General features: G+C 37.6%; 1 protein-coding gene across 5 annotated transcripts in view; it reads left to right on the forward strand.

Annotated features, from left to right (window-relative positions):
- The window catches only part of LOC137252581 (uncharacterized), a 687899-nt gene that overhangs the window by 661234 nt on the left and 9304 nt on the right, over positions 1–17361 (forward strand). For all 5 annotated transcript variants that reach the window (XM_067788530.1, XM_067788528.1, XM_067788532.1 and 2 more), the window contains one exon: positions 7007–7182. In XM_067788530.1, coding sequence (XP_067644631.1) covers positions 7007–7182 — 176 coding nt within the window. The remainder of the gene's footprint in view (positions 1–7006; positions 7183–17361) is intronic.

A 17361-nucleotide genomic window follows, 5' to 3' on the forward strand; every position in this document is an offset into this window, starting at 1 on the left:
TTTCTTATTTTGATCCCTAGAATATGATTTTCACAGAGCAATGGGCGATTTTTTTGCCTCCCCACAAATCTACCCGCCCTAATATATATATACTTATTTGCGAAACCAGTGCGAGGCTTGTAAAAATGAGTTAAGTTTGTGATTTTTAACTTTTATTTGACTGTCTTATAAGATCTTTATTAAAAATCCGTGTTATATTTCAATATATGAGCCGTTTAGTTTGAAAGTGGCATAAGTCATTTCATGTCGTTTATGTTCAGTGGTAATTTGTTTGTATCTCTCCTCGCCTCCAGTTTTTTAGAGTCCAATATCCAAAAGATGCACTTCTTATTATTATTTTATAATTGTAGAACCATCTATATATGCATTCGTTCAAAAATAAAAATGCATTTAAGACCATGAGTTGGAAATGACTTATGCAACTTTCAAAATAAATGGCTCATATATTCAGGATATTTCGCGTCTAAATCTTAACATCAGTCATTTCCTTAGGTTTGGTTGAACTGGCTTCCAAATTTCCTTAATTAGGTACCAGGTTGTATAATAAATTTGTCCTCTTGGCTAGTACTAAAAGTTTTCTAGAACCTAGCTTAATTGCTGCCTCAAGATCTGGCAACTCTGTCGCTCCTAGGAGCTGTCGCCTTTACCTAGCGAGCGGAGGCCACGAAAAGAGAACATGCTCAACCGTTTCTATATGCAGCTCGCACTTCTTACATCTCCTAATACTGACAAAGCCTAACTTGAACTTAAGCATTTTACACCAGAAGGCAATTTCCAATTTTTATGCTTTCCGTGAGCCTAAAGTTTTATTTTTTAGAGATATGAACAACTTTGTGAGTCAAACGATGCACATTATATTAGAAATTTTGAAGTCCTGCACTTTTTTCCACGTCTTTCTTGCTTTATCAATCATATGCAACTATTGTCTCCCCTTGATTTCTTTCCAACTTATCGGCCTTTAGGTAACCAGTTATACGTTTATACTTTCACTAACGAGAACCCATAAAAGATATATGAAGCGTCGTGAGGGACGTCTCTCCAATGCTTATTTTCATTCCAGAACCTTTCTTGATGAAGTACTGCTTGGGTTATTGCTTTGATCGCTGTCCCCAGAATGTCTGCTGCTTTCTTCACATCTAAAATTTTCGTCTGAAAGGCTCTGCAGTGATCTGAAAGCTTGAAGTATCTACTTATTGCTTCCGGCTTCGTTCGCTCTATGTTTAATTGTGCAATACTGCTATGGCCACGCAGCCTGCACCCAAGCTCTCCTATGACCTAGGCTTTAGTGCAGTTGTTCCCGCATGGTGGTTTTCAGAACAATTACCATATATTTAAGCATGAACTTGACAATTGCCGTAAATACACAAAAGGAGTTTGGGCCATTGTCTTCACGTATATACTAGCATTGTCTTGCATGCTTAATCTAATTAGCGACTTAATATTTCCTAGTTATATCCATTGTTCTTTTCCGTGTCGGGGCTATACCGACTCTTATGGTGACAGAAACGTCATCTGCATACGCCGTGGGTCTGACTGGTTCTCTGCGAAACTACCATAACAATTGGTTGTTAACCAGCGTCCACAGCATTGGCGATTATTCTTTACACCAGTTAACAGATTTTGTGGCCTCGGATGGGCCCCATTGCAATGTGATCATTCTGCAATTAAGCCAATTCAAGTTGTTCATGCTGGATGTACTTCATTCGAGCAGATACCGTACATGATTGCCCATTTTGAGACATTACTGAAAGCTCCGGAAATATACAGAAAAACACCTAAGGCATTTTCCAAGTGTTCCCCCCTATGCAATGTAGTATAAACTGAAATACTGTGGGTATAAATTTGTTGTGTGTTGTGGTGAAGAGAGTAATGATTGATTCATGTTTGATTTAATATAAACATTTATTAATCTTTCTAGGATTTTGCACAGAAAATATGCCAAACTAACAAGTTTTTGTTTTATCGGCCTATTGATAAAGGATTCAAGGTTCTAGTAACTATTCCAAAAACAAAATAAAAGGTTTCAATTATATAAAAAAAAAAAAAAACAATAATCTATATATTAATACGCTAACAAAATTTCCATACAATCAATTGACAGGCTGTTTCGCATAGTTAGCGTACGTAAAATCATATAAAAGTTATATGAATCGATTCGTATGGATCAGCCGCAGTGCATAGGCCTATTTTTGTTAACAAATATTATTATATTTGTTTATAATTAATAGAAGAAGTTTTTTGAAAATTCGAAAATCTGTGTAAATATCTAAATTATCTGTAATACCCATTACCTTCACAAACCCCCTGAATTCGAGACTCCAAAAACTGCATTGTCGCGTTGCTCAAATATTTCATCTACATATGTACATACATATTCGTACGAACCAAACGGTGAGAGAACTACTGCTTCTTTCATTTTCAGTTCAAATAAAATATTGTTTCCCATTGTTACCACTTACCTATATTGGTCTGTACCAAAATCCTTAAAAAATTGTTCTAAAATAATTGTTAGCGCACAAAAAAACTTCAAAGAGAAGTAATAACTTAACCGGCCTATTTTTTTGGACAAATTTTACTTACACGTAAATGCATAGGTCTTTATTTAACATATTCTTTGTCTTTTATTTTAGGTGCTTTCAAAAAAACATGAAATCACAAATAATGAGTCAACTTTTGTTCAAACTCACTAAATTTATTTATTTATAACAATTAATTGCAAATTTGATCCAAAATGTTTTTTGCATTTCCAGATTTTATGCTCATTTTAGATATGGCACGTCTTTTACTAAACAAAAAAAATTAATTTGCTACAAAGATATAACGTAAAATTTGTATATTATCTTTTGGGCTAATTTATTTTGATATTCCTTATTTTATTTTACAATATTATCTTTTATTTTAACTTAGTTTATTATTATTTAAATGCACATTGATTGCATCAGAAAATTTCACGTTGTATATTAAACGAAAAAACAATCCAAAAATCTTTTCGATTTTAGGTCGAAATATTGCATAGGCCGTATATTACTTTACTATATTTATTATTAGGTTAACTTTGTTCGATTATAATATGCCCATTACATTAATTCGAAAATGTAAAATTTTTGGCTGAACAACTTCACAAAAGTTTAAACTGTACATGCGGCCCCACTTTATAATTTTTCAGTACGGAAAAAAGCGGCTTGTCTGAATGGGAAAATTTCACGTTGTATATTAAACGAAAAAAAACGTCCCAAAAACGTTTTCGATTTTAGGTGAAAACGGCAATCGGCATCATAACGGCTTTATCCTATTTCAAAACTACAAATACTCGCAGGCACCAAACGGCGAGAGAACTACTCTCTCACTCATTTTCATATCGAATAAAATATTGTGTCCCCATTGTTGCCACTTACCTATATTGGTCTGTACCAAAATCCTAAAAAAAGTGTTCCAAAATAATTGTTAGCGCACAAAAAAACTTTACAGAGAAGTAATAATTTAACCGGGCTATTTTTTGGACAAATTTTACTTACGCGTAAATACATAGGCCTTTTTTTTAACAGATTCTCATTTTTTTATTTTAAGTGCTTTCAAAAAAACATGAAATCACAAGTATTGAGTTAACTTTTAATGAAACTAACTAAATTTATTTATAACAATTAATGGTAAATTTCCCCGAAAATGTTTTTGCATTTGCAGATTTAATCCTCATTTTAGATAAAGTACGTTTTATACTGAACAAAAAATAATAAATTTGCTACAAAAATATAACATTATATTTTTTATATTGTCTTTTATGCTAATTTATTTTATTTCTTATTTTATTTTATTATATATTCTTTTATTCCAACTTAGGTTATTATTATTTAAATGCAACTTGACTGAATCGAAAATTGAAAAAAAAAAAAAATACAAATTGGTCGAATTTCGACACAACAGCCGATACTAGTTATCATTAAAAAAAAATTATGGTTCTAGGTTTGAGCTCGAATCGAACCTTGAATCAAACTAGCAGCTCTATAGTCTTTCTGGTGCTGATGACTGGTCCCGTCCACTTTATGTATTAAGAATTATATAGCCGTTCTTCAGAAATGCAGGCCGTAGTTCAGTTTCTACAGTCGTTTCGCCGGCCATCTGCAACATAGCAGGGTGAAGTAACCCACCTGGACCCGGCGATTTAAGCTTGACAAAAGTTATTACCGCCCATTTAGTTTCAGTTTTATTCATTGCTCGCTCCGCTTCCTTTTTCTTTTATATTAATAAACGTTTCGATTCATTATAATAATACAGGCTAACAAAATTTAAAAAAAACCAAACCCAGAAATGAGTTAACACTTTCGTAAAGGCTTTCGGCCTTTTTAATCTAAATATCTAGTATGTTTTTTTAATTTGTTTAGAAATTTTCATATGCAGTCATTCTCAATAGAAACAGCTTTTAATTTTTCCCGAAATCTTGTTTAATATTGCATAGTACAACCAACTCAATGCAATAATGTTTTGTGTGCCGCTATTAAATTATTCTTTGAAGTTTTTTTATACTCAGTTGAGCAGAGCTCACAGAGTATATTAAGTTTGATTGGATAACGGTTGGATGTACATATATAAAGGAATCGAGATAGATATAGACTTCCATATATCAAAATAATCAGGATCGAAAAAAAATTTGATTGAGCCATGTCCGTCCGTCCGTCCGTCCGTCCGTTAACACGATAGCTTGAGTAAATTTTGAGGTATCTTGAAGAAATTTGGAATGTAGGTTCCTGGGCACCCATCTCAGATCGCTATTTAAAATGAACGATATCGGACTATAACCACGCCCACTTTTTCGATATCGAAAATTTCGAAAAACCGAAAAATTGCGATAATTCATTACAAAAGAGAGATAAAGCGACGTAACTTGATAGATTAGTTGAACTTATGACGCAGGATAGAAAATTAGTAAAATTTTGGACAACGGGCGTGGCACCGTCCACTTTTAAAAGAAGGCAATTTAAAAGTTTTGCAAGCTGTAATTTGGCAGACGTTGAAGATATCATGATGAAATTTGGCAGGAACATTATACCTATTACTATATATGTACGCTTAATAAAAATTAGCAAACCCGGAAAAGGACCACGCCCACTTTTAAAAAAAAATTTTAACAAAAAATTTAATATCTTTACAGTATATAAATAAATTATGTCAACATTCAACTCCAGTAATGATATAGTGCACCAAAATACAAAAATAAAGGAAAATTTCAAAATGGGCGTGGCTCCGCCCTTTTTCATTTAATTTGTCTAGGATACTTTTAACGCCATAAGTCGAACAAAAATTAACCAATCCTTTTCAAATTTGGTAGGGGCATAGATTTTATGACGATAACTATTTTCTGTGAAAATTGGCGAAATCGGTTGATGCCACACCCAGTTTATATACACAGTCGTCCGTCTGTCCTTCTGCGTGGCCGTTAACACGATAACTTGAGCAAAAATCGACATATCTTTAATGAACTTAATTCACGTGCTTACTTGAACTCACTTTATCTTGGTATGAAAAATTAACGAAATCCGACTATGACCACGCCCAATTTTTCGATATCGAAAATTACAAAAAATGAAAAAAATGCCATAATTCTATACCAAATAAGTAAAAAGGGATGAAACATGGTAAGGTAATTGGATTGTTTTATTGAAGGGAAATATAACTTAAAAAAAACTTTATAAAATAGTTGTGACACCTACCATATTAAGTAGAAGAAAATGAAAAAGTTCTGCAGGGCGAAATAAAAAACCCTTAAAATCTTGGCAGGTATTACATATATAAATAAATTAGCGGTATCCAAAAGATGATGTTCTGGGTCACCCTGGTCCACATTTTGGTCGATATCTGGAAAACGCCTTCACATATACAACTACCACCACTTCCTTTTAAAACTCTCATTAATACCTTTAATTTGATACCCATATTGCACAAACGAATTCTAGAGTCACCCCTGGCCCACCTTTATGGCGATATCTCGAAACAGCGTCCACCTCTGGAACTGAAGATTACCCCCTTTTAAAATACTCATTAACACCTTTCTTTTGATACCCATATTGCACAAACGAATTCTAGAGTCACCCCTGGCCCACTTTTATGACGATATCTCGAAACGGCGTCCACCTATGGAACTAAGGATTACTCCCTTTTAAAATACTCATTAACACCTTTCATTTGATACCCATATCGTACAAACACATTCTAGGGTCACCCCTGGTCCACCTTTATGGCGATATTTCGAGACGGCGTCCACCTATAGAACTAAGGCCCACTCCCTTTTAAAATACTCATTAACACCTTTTGTTTGATACCCATATTGTACAAACAAATTCTAGGGTCACCCCTGGTCCACCTTTATGGAGATATCTCGAAACGGCATCCACCTATGGAACTAACGATTACTCCCTTTTAAAATACTCATTAACACCTTTCAGTTGATACCCATATCATACAAAGAAAGTCTAGAGTCACCCCTGGTCCACCTTTATTGCGATACCTCGAAAAGGCATCCACCTATAGAACTAAGGCCCTCTCACTTTTAAACCCCTCATTAATACCTTAAATTTGATACCCATATCGTACAAACACATTCTAGAGTCACCCCTGGTCCACCTTTATGGAGATATCTCGAAACGGCATCCACCTATGGAACTAACGATTACTCCCTTTTAAAATACTCATTAACACCTTTCGTTTTATACCCATATTGTACAAACAAATTCTAGAGTCAATCCTGATCCACCTTTATGGCGATATCCCTAAATGGCGTCTACCTATAGAACTATGGCCCACTCCCTCATAAAATACTCTTTAATGCCTTTCATTTGATACCCATGTCATACAAACACATTCCAGGGTTTCCCTCGGTTCATTTTCCTACATGGTTATTTTCCCTTATGTTGTCACCATAGCTCTCAACTGAGTATGTAATGTTCGGGTACACCCGAACTTAACCTTCCTTACTTGTTTTACACTATTTTTATATGACTTGCATGTTTTGCAGGTACTGGACTACACGCAGTACTTTATGGATTTACAATTGGCGAATCAAGTGGGCGAACCCAACTGGCTTCCGGAATACAACCTTACACATTATTATGCGCTCAGTGATATATCAGCGATATCCTTACACAATTTTGTGGATCGTTTCACTAGTGGTGAAGGCACCTGGTTTAACAAGTAAGTAAAAAAATATTTGGAAAATTTATAGAATTATGAATATTAGGGTAGCCCTTATAAGTTAAATAAACGATTTTTCAAATAATATAAACAAGGCCATTTGGAGACAGTTTAAGGCTACCACATGTGGGCCAATTCCAAGTATTCTGTATCGAGACGTGGAAATTTAAATAAAAGTTTTTGTTTTCTAATACACAAAATTGATGATAAGTAGAATAGTAGATGATGTCACATGTAGTTATTGGTCTCCATTGAAAATGGCTGGACTTGTTGTACATTTTTTCAAGTATAAGTACCCTATGAGAACTCAAAATTTAAATCTGCACTTCAAAAAGTGTTCGATACCCCTTAACCCTTAGTTAATGCAGGTATACATATGTAAGTAATAAATAGACAGAAAAACACAGCGGCTAGTTTGGGGTGAGTTAGGGGCTCTACCCGCGGCAGTTATACCTGTCGTAAGAAGCGAATAAGTACACAAATATGTAAAGGGGTTGTGTAGCGCAATTTATAGTTTTTCCGACCCAATCTTCAACGTCACCTATCTTTGGGGGGTCCTGTTTCTTTGACAGCCAAGGCTTCTCAAGGAACTAAGCGGTGGCAGCAGGATGGCTTAAACGGTTAAATTTAGTCATAATTAATCGTTCCAGAGATGATCGGACTTGTACCTTAAAGATGTCTTTTAACGAAACATACTTTAAGTATATGCGGCGAAGGCCATCAACATCGATAACACTTCCAAAACCTTTGGGGAGTGTCTCTATTGCTACAGCAACAACAACTAGCACATAGCACAATATATTTCATTTAAAAAAAACTGAAAGACTTTTAATCGTAAAAACAAAATTTCGACATATTCAATGTAATATCGTTGTCCCATCTTAGGGACAAAGCCAGTTACTAAAAGGCCGATGAGTAGAAAAGGCAAGGAATCAAATGCGAGACTGCAATATCTCGAAAAGCATGTGTACAATTTCGTGTACTGCATTCTAATGAGTTACCAAATAGCAGTATAGTTATATAATAATAAGTCAACGTACTTTCGAGCATTCATAGTTCCTTACTCAACTGTTGGCAAACCGTTAAACGGGTTTGACTGGGCATGTATACATTTTTTTCTACATCTTAGCCCGAATTTGCTCCCGATCACAATTCCACTGTACTTATGTATGCACTAACAAATGTGGTTCACTGAAATGATAGGCCTTGGTCAGGAAAAAACCCGAGTCGCTCCGGTACATAGAACCGGTTGCACTAGGTTGCAGTCTATAAAACTAGAGTTTGTATTTAAAGAAGTGCCAACTCACTAAACTAAGCAAAAGAAGGATTGGAGTCAGCAGTATATTGCGCTTATCTGGAAATAAACAGATTTTACAAGATCTGGAAGCTGAAATGCATTTCAGGCGGAAGTAGTAGCAGTAGAAGCTCTGAAGAAAAAAACTTAAACTGCAACTGCGCTAATTTTTACATTGACAGCCAAGCAGCAGTTAAGGCTAAAGTCTCTCAAGAACTAGATCCAATAATGTGTTAGAATGTAAACAGTTCCCAAAAGAATCACGATAAGGGCATATGAGAATTGATGGAAATAAAAAAGCGGAGGGCGAGCTAAAATGGTCGCATACCTCCAAGCCTTTACCGTAGACATTCAAATCTGATTACTTACTTACTTAATTGGCGCTTAACCATCTAAACGGTTATGGCCGTCCAACAAGGCGCGCCAGTCGCTCCTTCGCTCCGCCAACCGGCGCCAATTGGTCACACCAAGGGAGTTTAAATTGTTTTCCACCTGGTCTTCCAACGGAGTGGGCGCCGCCCTCTACCTCTGCTTCTATAGGCGGATTCCGATAGAAACACTTTTTTGCCGGAGCATCATCTTTCATTCGCATATCATGGCCTAGCGAGCGCAGCCGCTGCGTTTTAATTCGCTGGACTATGTGGATGTCTGCGTATAGCTCGTACAGCTCATCATTAAATCTTCTTCGCTACTCGTCATCGCCATCGCGTAGAGGTCCATAAATCTTTCGAAGAACTTTTCTCTCGAACACTCCCAAAGCCGCTTCATCTGCTGTTGTCATGGTCCATGCTTCTGCCCCATATAGCAGGACGGGTACGATAAGTGACTTGTAGAGTATGATGGTTCCCAAATAAACGAAGTCTTTCACTATTTCGAAATTATGGCTGCCAACAGTAGCGTGGTTGCCAAGGCGCGTATGCGCTGACTCTTTGCTCGAGGACAGCAGGTACTTTGTTTTGTCCTCATTTACCATCAAACCCATCTTTACCGCTTCTTTTTCCAGTTTGGAGTAAGCAGAACTAACAGCGAGGGTATTGAGGCCGATGATATCAATGTCATCAGCATATGCCAGTAATTGCACGCTTTTTTAGTATATTGTTCCAGTGCGGTTAAGTTCTGCAGCTAGTATTATTTTCTCCAGCATCAAATTAAAGAAATCGCACGATAGGGGGTCACCCTGTCTGAAGCCTCGTTTAGTTTCGAACGGCTCGGAGAGGTCCTTCCCAATTCTGACTGAGTTGATGGTGTTGCTCAACGTTATTTTGTACGGCCATATAAGATTTGCGGGGAAACCAAATTCAGACATAGCGGCATATAGGCAGCTCCTGTTCGTGCTGTTGAAGGCGGCTTTAAAGTCGACGAAGAGGTGATGTGTGTCGATTCTCTTTTCACGGGTTTTTTCCAAGATTTGGCGCATTGTGAAAATCTGGTCGATGCTGGATTTACCAGGTCTGAAGCCGCACTGATAAGGTCCAATCAGCCGGTTCACGGTGGCCTTCAATCTTTCGCATAATACACTTGAAAGGACCTTATATGCGATATTAAGAAGGCTGATTCCACGATAGTTGGTACATTTTGCAGTATCCCCCTTCTTGTGGACTGGGCAAAGAACGCTTAGATTCCAACCGTCGGGCATGCACTCGTTCGCCAATATTTTGCTAAGAAGTTGCTGCATGCGCCTTACCAACTCCTCGCCGCCGTACTTGTATAGCTCCGTAGGCAATCCATCAGTGCCCACGGCCTTGTTGTTTTTCAATCTGGTTATTGCTATTCTAAGTTCGTCATAATCGGGCGGGGGACATATATTCCATCATCATCGATTGCGTGATCGGTTTCTTCATCTATGCGCGGTAAATTGCTGCCTCCATTTAGGAGAGCAGTGAAGTATTCCCTCCATAATATAAGCCCTCTCTGGACATCAGTTACAAGGTCGCCGTTTTCGTTCCTACAGGAGTTTGCCCCGGTCTTAAATTTTCGGGCGTTATTCCTGGTGGCTAGCAGCTCAAGCTCCTCGCACCCACAACTTTCTGCTTCTGCTTTTTTCTTCCTAAAAAGGCGTCTCGCTTCCCTTTTCAACTCACGATAGCGTTCACATATTCCTCTTGTCGCGCTCGCTTTTAACGTAGCCCTGTAGGCAGCGTCTTTTCTTTCGGTTGCAACGCGGCATTCTTCCGTACCAGTTGTTTTTCGTGGCCGCCGGTAACCAATTTTTTCCTCTGCGGCAGTACGAAGTGCTTTGGAGATATGCTCCCACTGCTCCTGTATTCCTTCAGGATGAGTTGTGCTCTCAGAGAGCAAGTGTGAGAGTCGAGTTGCGAAATCATTGGCAGTCTATTGTGATTGAAGCTTTCCGACGTCTAGCTTTCCTTGTGTTTTTTGTTCCTTGGTTTTAGTCAAATCTGATTAGGTGGAATAAAAATAAGATGGGAGCTGCGTATGATTGACCAAACAGGAAAGATATGCAACAGAGCACAGAACTGCAAAGCTTAGAAAATTATGCGAAGTTCTCACAAACGTTGACTAACAAAGTTACTACTATCATAGAAAAAAAAGAGACAGCAAACTTATGGTAGGTATTCTGACTGAACGCTGGCTTCTTGTGACACATGCTTTTAAATTAGATGTAATCAGGGATAGCAGATATAGAAAGAGCGAGTTTTAGGAGTAAACGATCGAGCATGTTTTGTGCTCATGCCTTGCGCTCGCTAGGCTAAGATTACAGCTACTAGGAGTGACACAGCTATCAGATATACATAGAAGCAGCAAGTAGCAACAGTTCTTAAGAGCTTGTAGCATTTGCAAAGAAGGCAGATCTATTTTATAAAATAGGTCATGATTTCTGATGGGGTTTTTCAGTTTGTACTTTGACCAAAGTTCTGGTAGCACTACGGACTAATTCAGTCTGTGTGTGGTAAGCGAGGGCCAGCCAGTTCAACTCAATCACATATTAATTGTGAATTTTTGACCCTTAGAATACTTGCGACACGAATATACTAATACCTCGCCTGCAGATAAATTTTAAATTGTCGAAAAGTACTCAATGAAAACTCATTGATACAGGTTATTGGTATCCAACAAATTCATTCCAGCACTTACAGGTATGGTTCAGAGTTCTCCAAGAGTATTTGCACTTATTTGTTTTCTTATTACCTCAACGCCGTATTTTTATTACATCTTTGACATCGTTAAATTTGCCTCCAACGCCACCGAAATGCATAAAAACATTAAGACTCCTGTTTCCTATTTCTAGCAACGTTTTTGTTATTTTGGTTTTCTTTTTTTTTTTATTAAAATTTTTCTAAAAGATATTTTTTTGATGTATTTTGCTGCAGGCATAACAACAACAACAAAAAATACTTAAGTATGTACACACAAACCTAGATATTGCACAAAAGGCCCAACCAAAGTACAGGTGAAAGCGAATACAACCCAGGAGCGTGTAAGCAAAACAAACAGTGTGAACATAAAACGCCAATTGACTGAAAAATAACAAAAAAGGAAGGAATATGTATTTTTTAGTTCCCTTTAACCTTTGTTTACACTCCGCTCAACAATAGTCATCCGTTCTAATGGTAGGTACTTCAGCCTTGCCTCCTCCTTATTCTGTGTATATAACAAATACTTCACCTTCAGTCATTTTGAAGAATTGTTGTTTCGCCTTTGGCTGGCAATTTATGTAATAACGGAATTGTTGTTTTTGTTGCTGTTGAAAAATAATCCAGCAACCCACCATTAGCTCGGATTTTGTTGTTGTTGTTGTTCACCTCAACATACTGATGTTTTCCTTCGCCCCTGCGCAAAGTGCGTTTGCATGTATTTGCTTATTTTTTTAAAAACCCAGTTGAACAAACGTGAAGTTCTTCCCGTGCTAATATCATTGCAGTGATATACCATACTAGTCACGTCTTAAAAAAAAAAATGTCTGCCTAAAAGCATATCTGTAGATTGTTTATCACAGCTAATTGCAGCCCGAGCCTGTAATATTGACAGTTTTTTAAAAATGATATCTGCAGAAAGTTTTATGTTAGGGCGATAAAGTCAAATTAGGTTAGAAGAGGCTTGTAAGCGTTATGTTTATTGCTCGAAATAATTTTACTATATACTCTAAGACTCTGCAGATGTTGCTCCGCCTTAGCTTTGGTTTATCTGCCTCAGTTTGAAAAAGTGTTTACCCCCCCCCCCCCCTCTCCCTGTTCCGTATCCCTATATTCACTTTTCCCTCTGCCTTTCTCTTTCTCTTCGTCTCTCCCTCCATCCCCTCTTTTCCCTCACTTCTTTTCTCTCTAGCTCCCTCTCCTCCTTTCTCCGCCACTCCATCTATCCCTATTTCTCTATACTCGTCCAACTCTTTCTCCTTCCTTCTTTTTTCTTCTCTCTCGTTCTCCGTATTCTTCTTCATCCCTTGTTTCCAGTTCCAGTCCCAGTTCCAGCTCCAGTTCTAGTTCCAGTCCCAGCCCTAGTCCCACTTCCAGTTCCAGTCCCAATCCTATTCTAGTCCCACTTCTCCTACCTCTCCCAATTCAGTTGCCTCATATATGGAAACTATACTCAAAAATTTCGGAGCTTCCGGAGCGTATTTAAATAGGGGGCGTGATATCGGATATGATTTCAAAATTCGATACAGATTATTATATAAAATGCACATACTCAAAAATCAAAAGTTTCAGCAAAACAAATTTGGATTTTTGGTTCTTGAGAGTTAGCGAATTGCACTGCAATTCATTTTTATGTACATACTCAGATGCAAACGGTATATTTTCCAGATTAGCAGACTAGCTAGTTTCTCAAATTTTTATCTTATTAACACACCTTTTAAACCTTTCCGTGGCCTTCAAAAATAATTCAAGGCAAAAAGTAGTCAAATCGGTCCAGCCATTCTTTAGGTTCAACGAGATTAACCAACAGCAATTATTTTTATAAATACGATTTTTAGTTACACGCGGATGATGCAGACATTTTTCTGCCCAAGTTAATTTAAAATGATTTTTAAGACGTTTTTATCTCTGACTTTACCGCTTATTAACTTCCCCTATTGAATAAACTTGGCACAAATTCTTGATTAACCATTTTAACAGTCAAATTAACAAAAATAAATTCATTAAATTTAAGCCAAAGCACTTAAAAAAAAAAATTGAAATTTAAAATCTTGTCGTCAGCTTTTCCGAGTCTTGATCTTCAGGATATTCTACGTTGTAGGCGTAGCACGCTACCACTACACCACGGAAGCCAACTGATTGAGAATCTGTGATTTTTATCGAATATTGTTAACTTGAGATCAACATCCCAATTTTATATTTGCTTGTGTTGGACCTTTCGCATATTTTGCTTAAGTGTTTGGCAGTAACTATAAAATCTAAGTTATCCGCGAATGCATTCAATTTGCACTCCATTTGTTACTTTGAGCCACAACAGTCCTACTTACATAATGTTCCAGAAAAGAGTACCGAGCACGTACCCTTGAGAAATGTCGCCTGTGGCCTGGAGCTTTTTTGTACCAGCTGATGTTCCATATTCTACCAGTCGATCTTCAAAGTAGCTGCATGTGCTCCTCCTAAAGTCAAAGGATATACCTATGCGATCCAGCATATCTAAAATGTTTGCCCAATTAGACATTAAAGGTAGGCAGTATAAGGCAGTACCCTCCCGCAACTTCAAGCCATCGAGTGCCACTAATGGTCTCTTTAACCAGTTTTTTAGCCACGTTAACCACGTTAATGGTGTATGTTCTCTTTCTAGATCCAAACTGGTTTACAGATAAACTGGATCACAAATTAGTTGTCTAGTCTGTAAATCATCGAAAATCCCAGCTTTCACCTTATCAGAACTCAATTTTGGAAATGATTTAGAATTGTTTTTGAAACACTCACCACTTTTGTCTAAAGGCTTGGTTTCCTCGAAAGCGGTACCGCTATATAGCGGCCGTTACAAAGCGATAGAGTACGTTGTCAAAAATGTTGCAGTGTAAGAGCAATTTTGTGGAAACTAAGTTAGGTTAGATTAGGTTAGGTGGTAATTGCCCTTATAAGGGGAGCTCACTTGGACAACACGAAGGTCCGTTGTGATAACACATGCACCAAAAATAACGGTGACTTAGATCTAGCTACTTAGAGAATCGTTGGGTAGCAACGATAAAGCTCCGAATGATACCGATTTCAACTTTGGATGAATCCTCGTGAGATCCAAGTGTGTAGCGACGGAAGTACTTTCGCCTAGTTCTGTCAAAAGCTGGGCAATCAAGCATAAAGTGATTTGGTGATTCCACCTCATCATCCTCCATACAGCTGCAGCAGGATGGAGTTTCCAGTATATTGAGCCGTACCGCATGGATACCCATGGGACAGTGCCTTGTAAAAACCCCAATGACCATTGATAGGTGAGCCTTAGTGAACCCAATTATATCAGCAGACCTCCTACCATCCACTTTCGGTCAGAAACATCTTGCTATCCTGTAAAACGTGGTGTCCGCCCAACGTTTGCTGAGCTGACTCGAGGCCCAGCTATGGAGGAGCAATCCACAGGTGGCCAGTGGAATGCCGAAATCCGTACAGCCATCTTTATCCGGTTCAGTTGTACCGATGCGGGCCAATAGATCCGCTTGACAGTTACTCGAGATATCACTATGGCCCGGGACCCAGATAATCTTGATTGTAAAATATTTCGATGCAATCACAAGCGAGGCCAGGCACTCCCAGACCACCCTCGATCGCACTGTAGACTAAGAAGACGGCGAAGTTCACGGAAACTTAATATAGCGGCCGGGCAATGAATATTACGGTCGTCATGATGGTACAAACTCGTTTATCAACGTTTTTTCCCACCGCTGTACTCAAAACGGTGAACATTTTGTCAATTATTTAAAATTATTTATAAAATAACAAAAATTTTAGACTTTTAATTTATTTGAATATACTTTTTCTTGTCGGTGCATTTAAAAAAATAAAAAAGAATTTAAAAAAAACTATGCAAAAATTTAAAATAAAATTTTGCGAATCGTCTGTCGTAAGTGGCCAAGGTTTACAACAACGCGGTGCCGCTGAAAATTGTGAGTATACCGGCCGTTCTTTAAAAAAAAAATAAATGTAAGGCGCGATAATCTCCGAAGAGATCTAAAGCCGAGCTTCTCTTTCAATTTGCGTCGTGCTCCTCTTGATTTTCCCTACAAATTGGCCGGACGGGACCTACATGTTTTATGCCGACTCCGAACGGCATCTGCAAGGCAGATAAGTTTTCACTGAGAGATTTTCATGGCAGAAATACACCCGGAGTGCTTGCCAAACACTGCCGAGGGGCGAACCCGCTTAGAAAAATTTTCTTCTAATTGAAAAATCTTATTTCTAAATTTTTGATGTTGTTTGCCCGGGGGGTGAACCCAGGGCCTACGGTGTGGTAGGCGGAGCACGCTACCATCGCACCACGGTGGCCGGCCGTTCTTTAGCGGTCGAAATATAGCGGCATTGTTTTTGGAGGAAAGCCAGCCCTAAGGCCTTTATACATATATTGTTTCATAAAACTCAATTTGATAAGCAGAGGGGGCAATATTATACGGTAGTAGTCGGTAGGTTGAGATAAGTCCAATTAAAGGGATTTCTGTGGTTTATTCCTTTTATGTTTACCACACAGAGATAACAGTCGCTGTGATGGTCCAAAGGCTGACGCCATATCACAGGAGTTAGGTACTTGAAATGAGGTCTTTCTTTATGTACCCATAAGCGTAATGATTCAACACAACTTTCATGTATGAAATCCAGGGTTTGTTATTAGTTTAATACGGTGAACCGTATAAGTCCATCTAAGCTTTCAGCATTTCACTAGGTCTGGCATATTCAAATGAAATTTATTGGACATATACGCGCCACAAAAACTGTTTGCCTTGTTTGACCTTAGTTTCTTCGATGAACTCGTAACAAATAACGCAACGGAGTACAGCAGTTACTATACCTACTATGGTAATTGCTCAACTCAGAGGGGTTTTTGTGTGATACCCGTACTTCAAAAACTCGAGCTGCTAGAAGAAATTTTGTGGGCACCCCAATTTATGAGAAACAAAAGAAAAACTACATACAACAGACAAAAAGTGCTATTTTGTCCACAAGTGTTATCGTTCCAAATTTTACATATTTTGTCTATTTGATTAAGTAATCCTATATAAAGTTAAAATTTTTTTCACAAACTTCTTAGCGAAAAACTTTAATAATTGTTTTTCTTCCTTCATTTTTCTGCTGGGAATTTATATGGATTGTAGCGTATGTAAGATCTGCATAAGTTTGATGGACTTGTTTGCTTATTTGTTTTTGCGGCAATTTTGCTCTGGGTTTCTTGTTGATTGTCTTGATTGTTTGTATGCAAATTTATGCATATCTTATGTTGATTTCTTATCGTTTTATTTATGTGTATAAGCATGTGTGCATTTTATTCAACTATTTGAGTAGGTTAGCTATTTTTGTAGCTATTTAATGTTTGTTTTTTAGCTTAAGCCCTGCGGACACATGTTTTGCGTTTTTAACAAAATCCACTTATGAATTTGTATAAATTTTTTTTTTTTTATTTATGAATAAGATAATATGTGCCCATATATACTTGTCCTTTTACCAAATATAGCATTAACAAGTAAGGAAGGTTAAGTTCGGTTGTAACCGAACATTACATACTCAGACAAAATAAGGGAAAATCACCATGTAGGAAAATGAACCGAGGGTAACCCTGGAATGTGTTTGTATGACATTTGTATCAAATGAAAGGTATTAAAGAGTATTTTATGAGGGAGTGGGCCATAGTTCTATAGGTGGACGCCTTTTCAAGATATCGCCATAAAGGTGGACCAAGGTTGACTCTAGAATGTGTTTGTACGATATGGGTATCAAATGAATGGGGTTAATGAGCATTTT

The sequence above is a fragment of the Eurosta solidaginis genome, chromosome 5, assembly GCF_040869045.1.
Source record: "Eurosta solidaginis isolate ZX-2024a chromosome 5, ASM4086904v1, whole genome shotgun sequence".
In the NCBI taxonomy this organism is placed as follows: domain Eukaryota; kingdom Metazoa; phylum Arthropoda; class Insecta; order Diptera; family Tephritidae; genus Eurosta; species Eurosta solidaginis.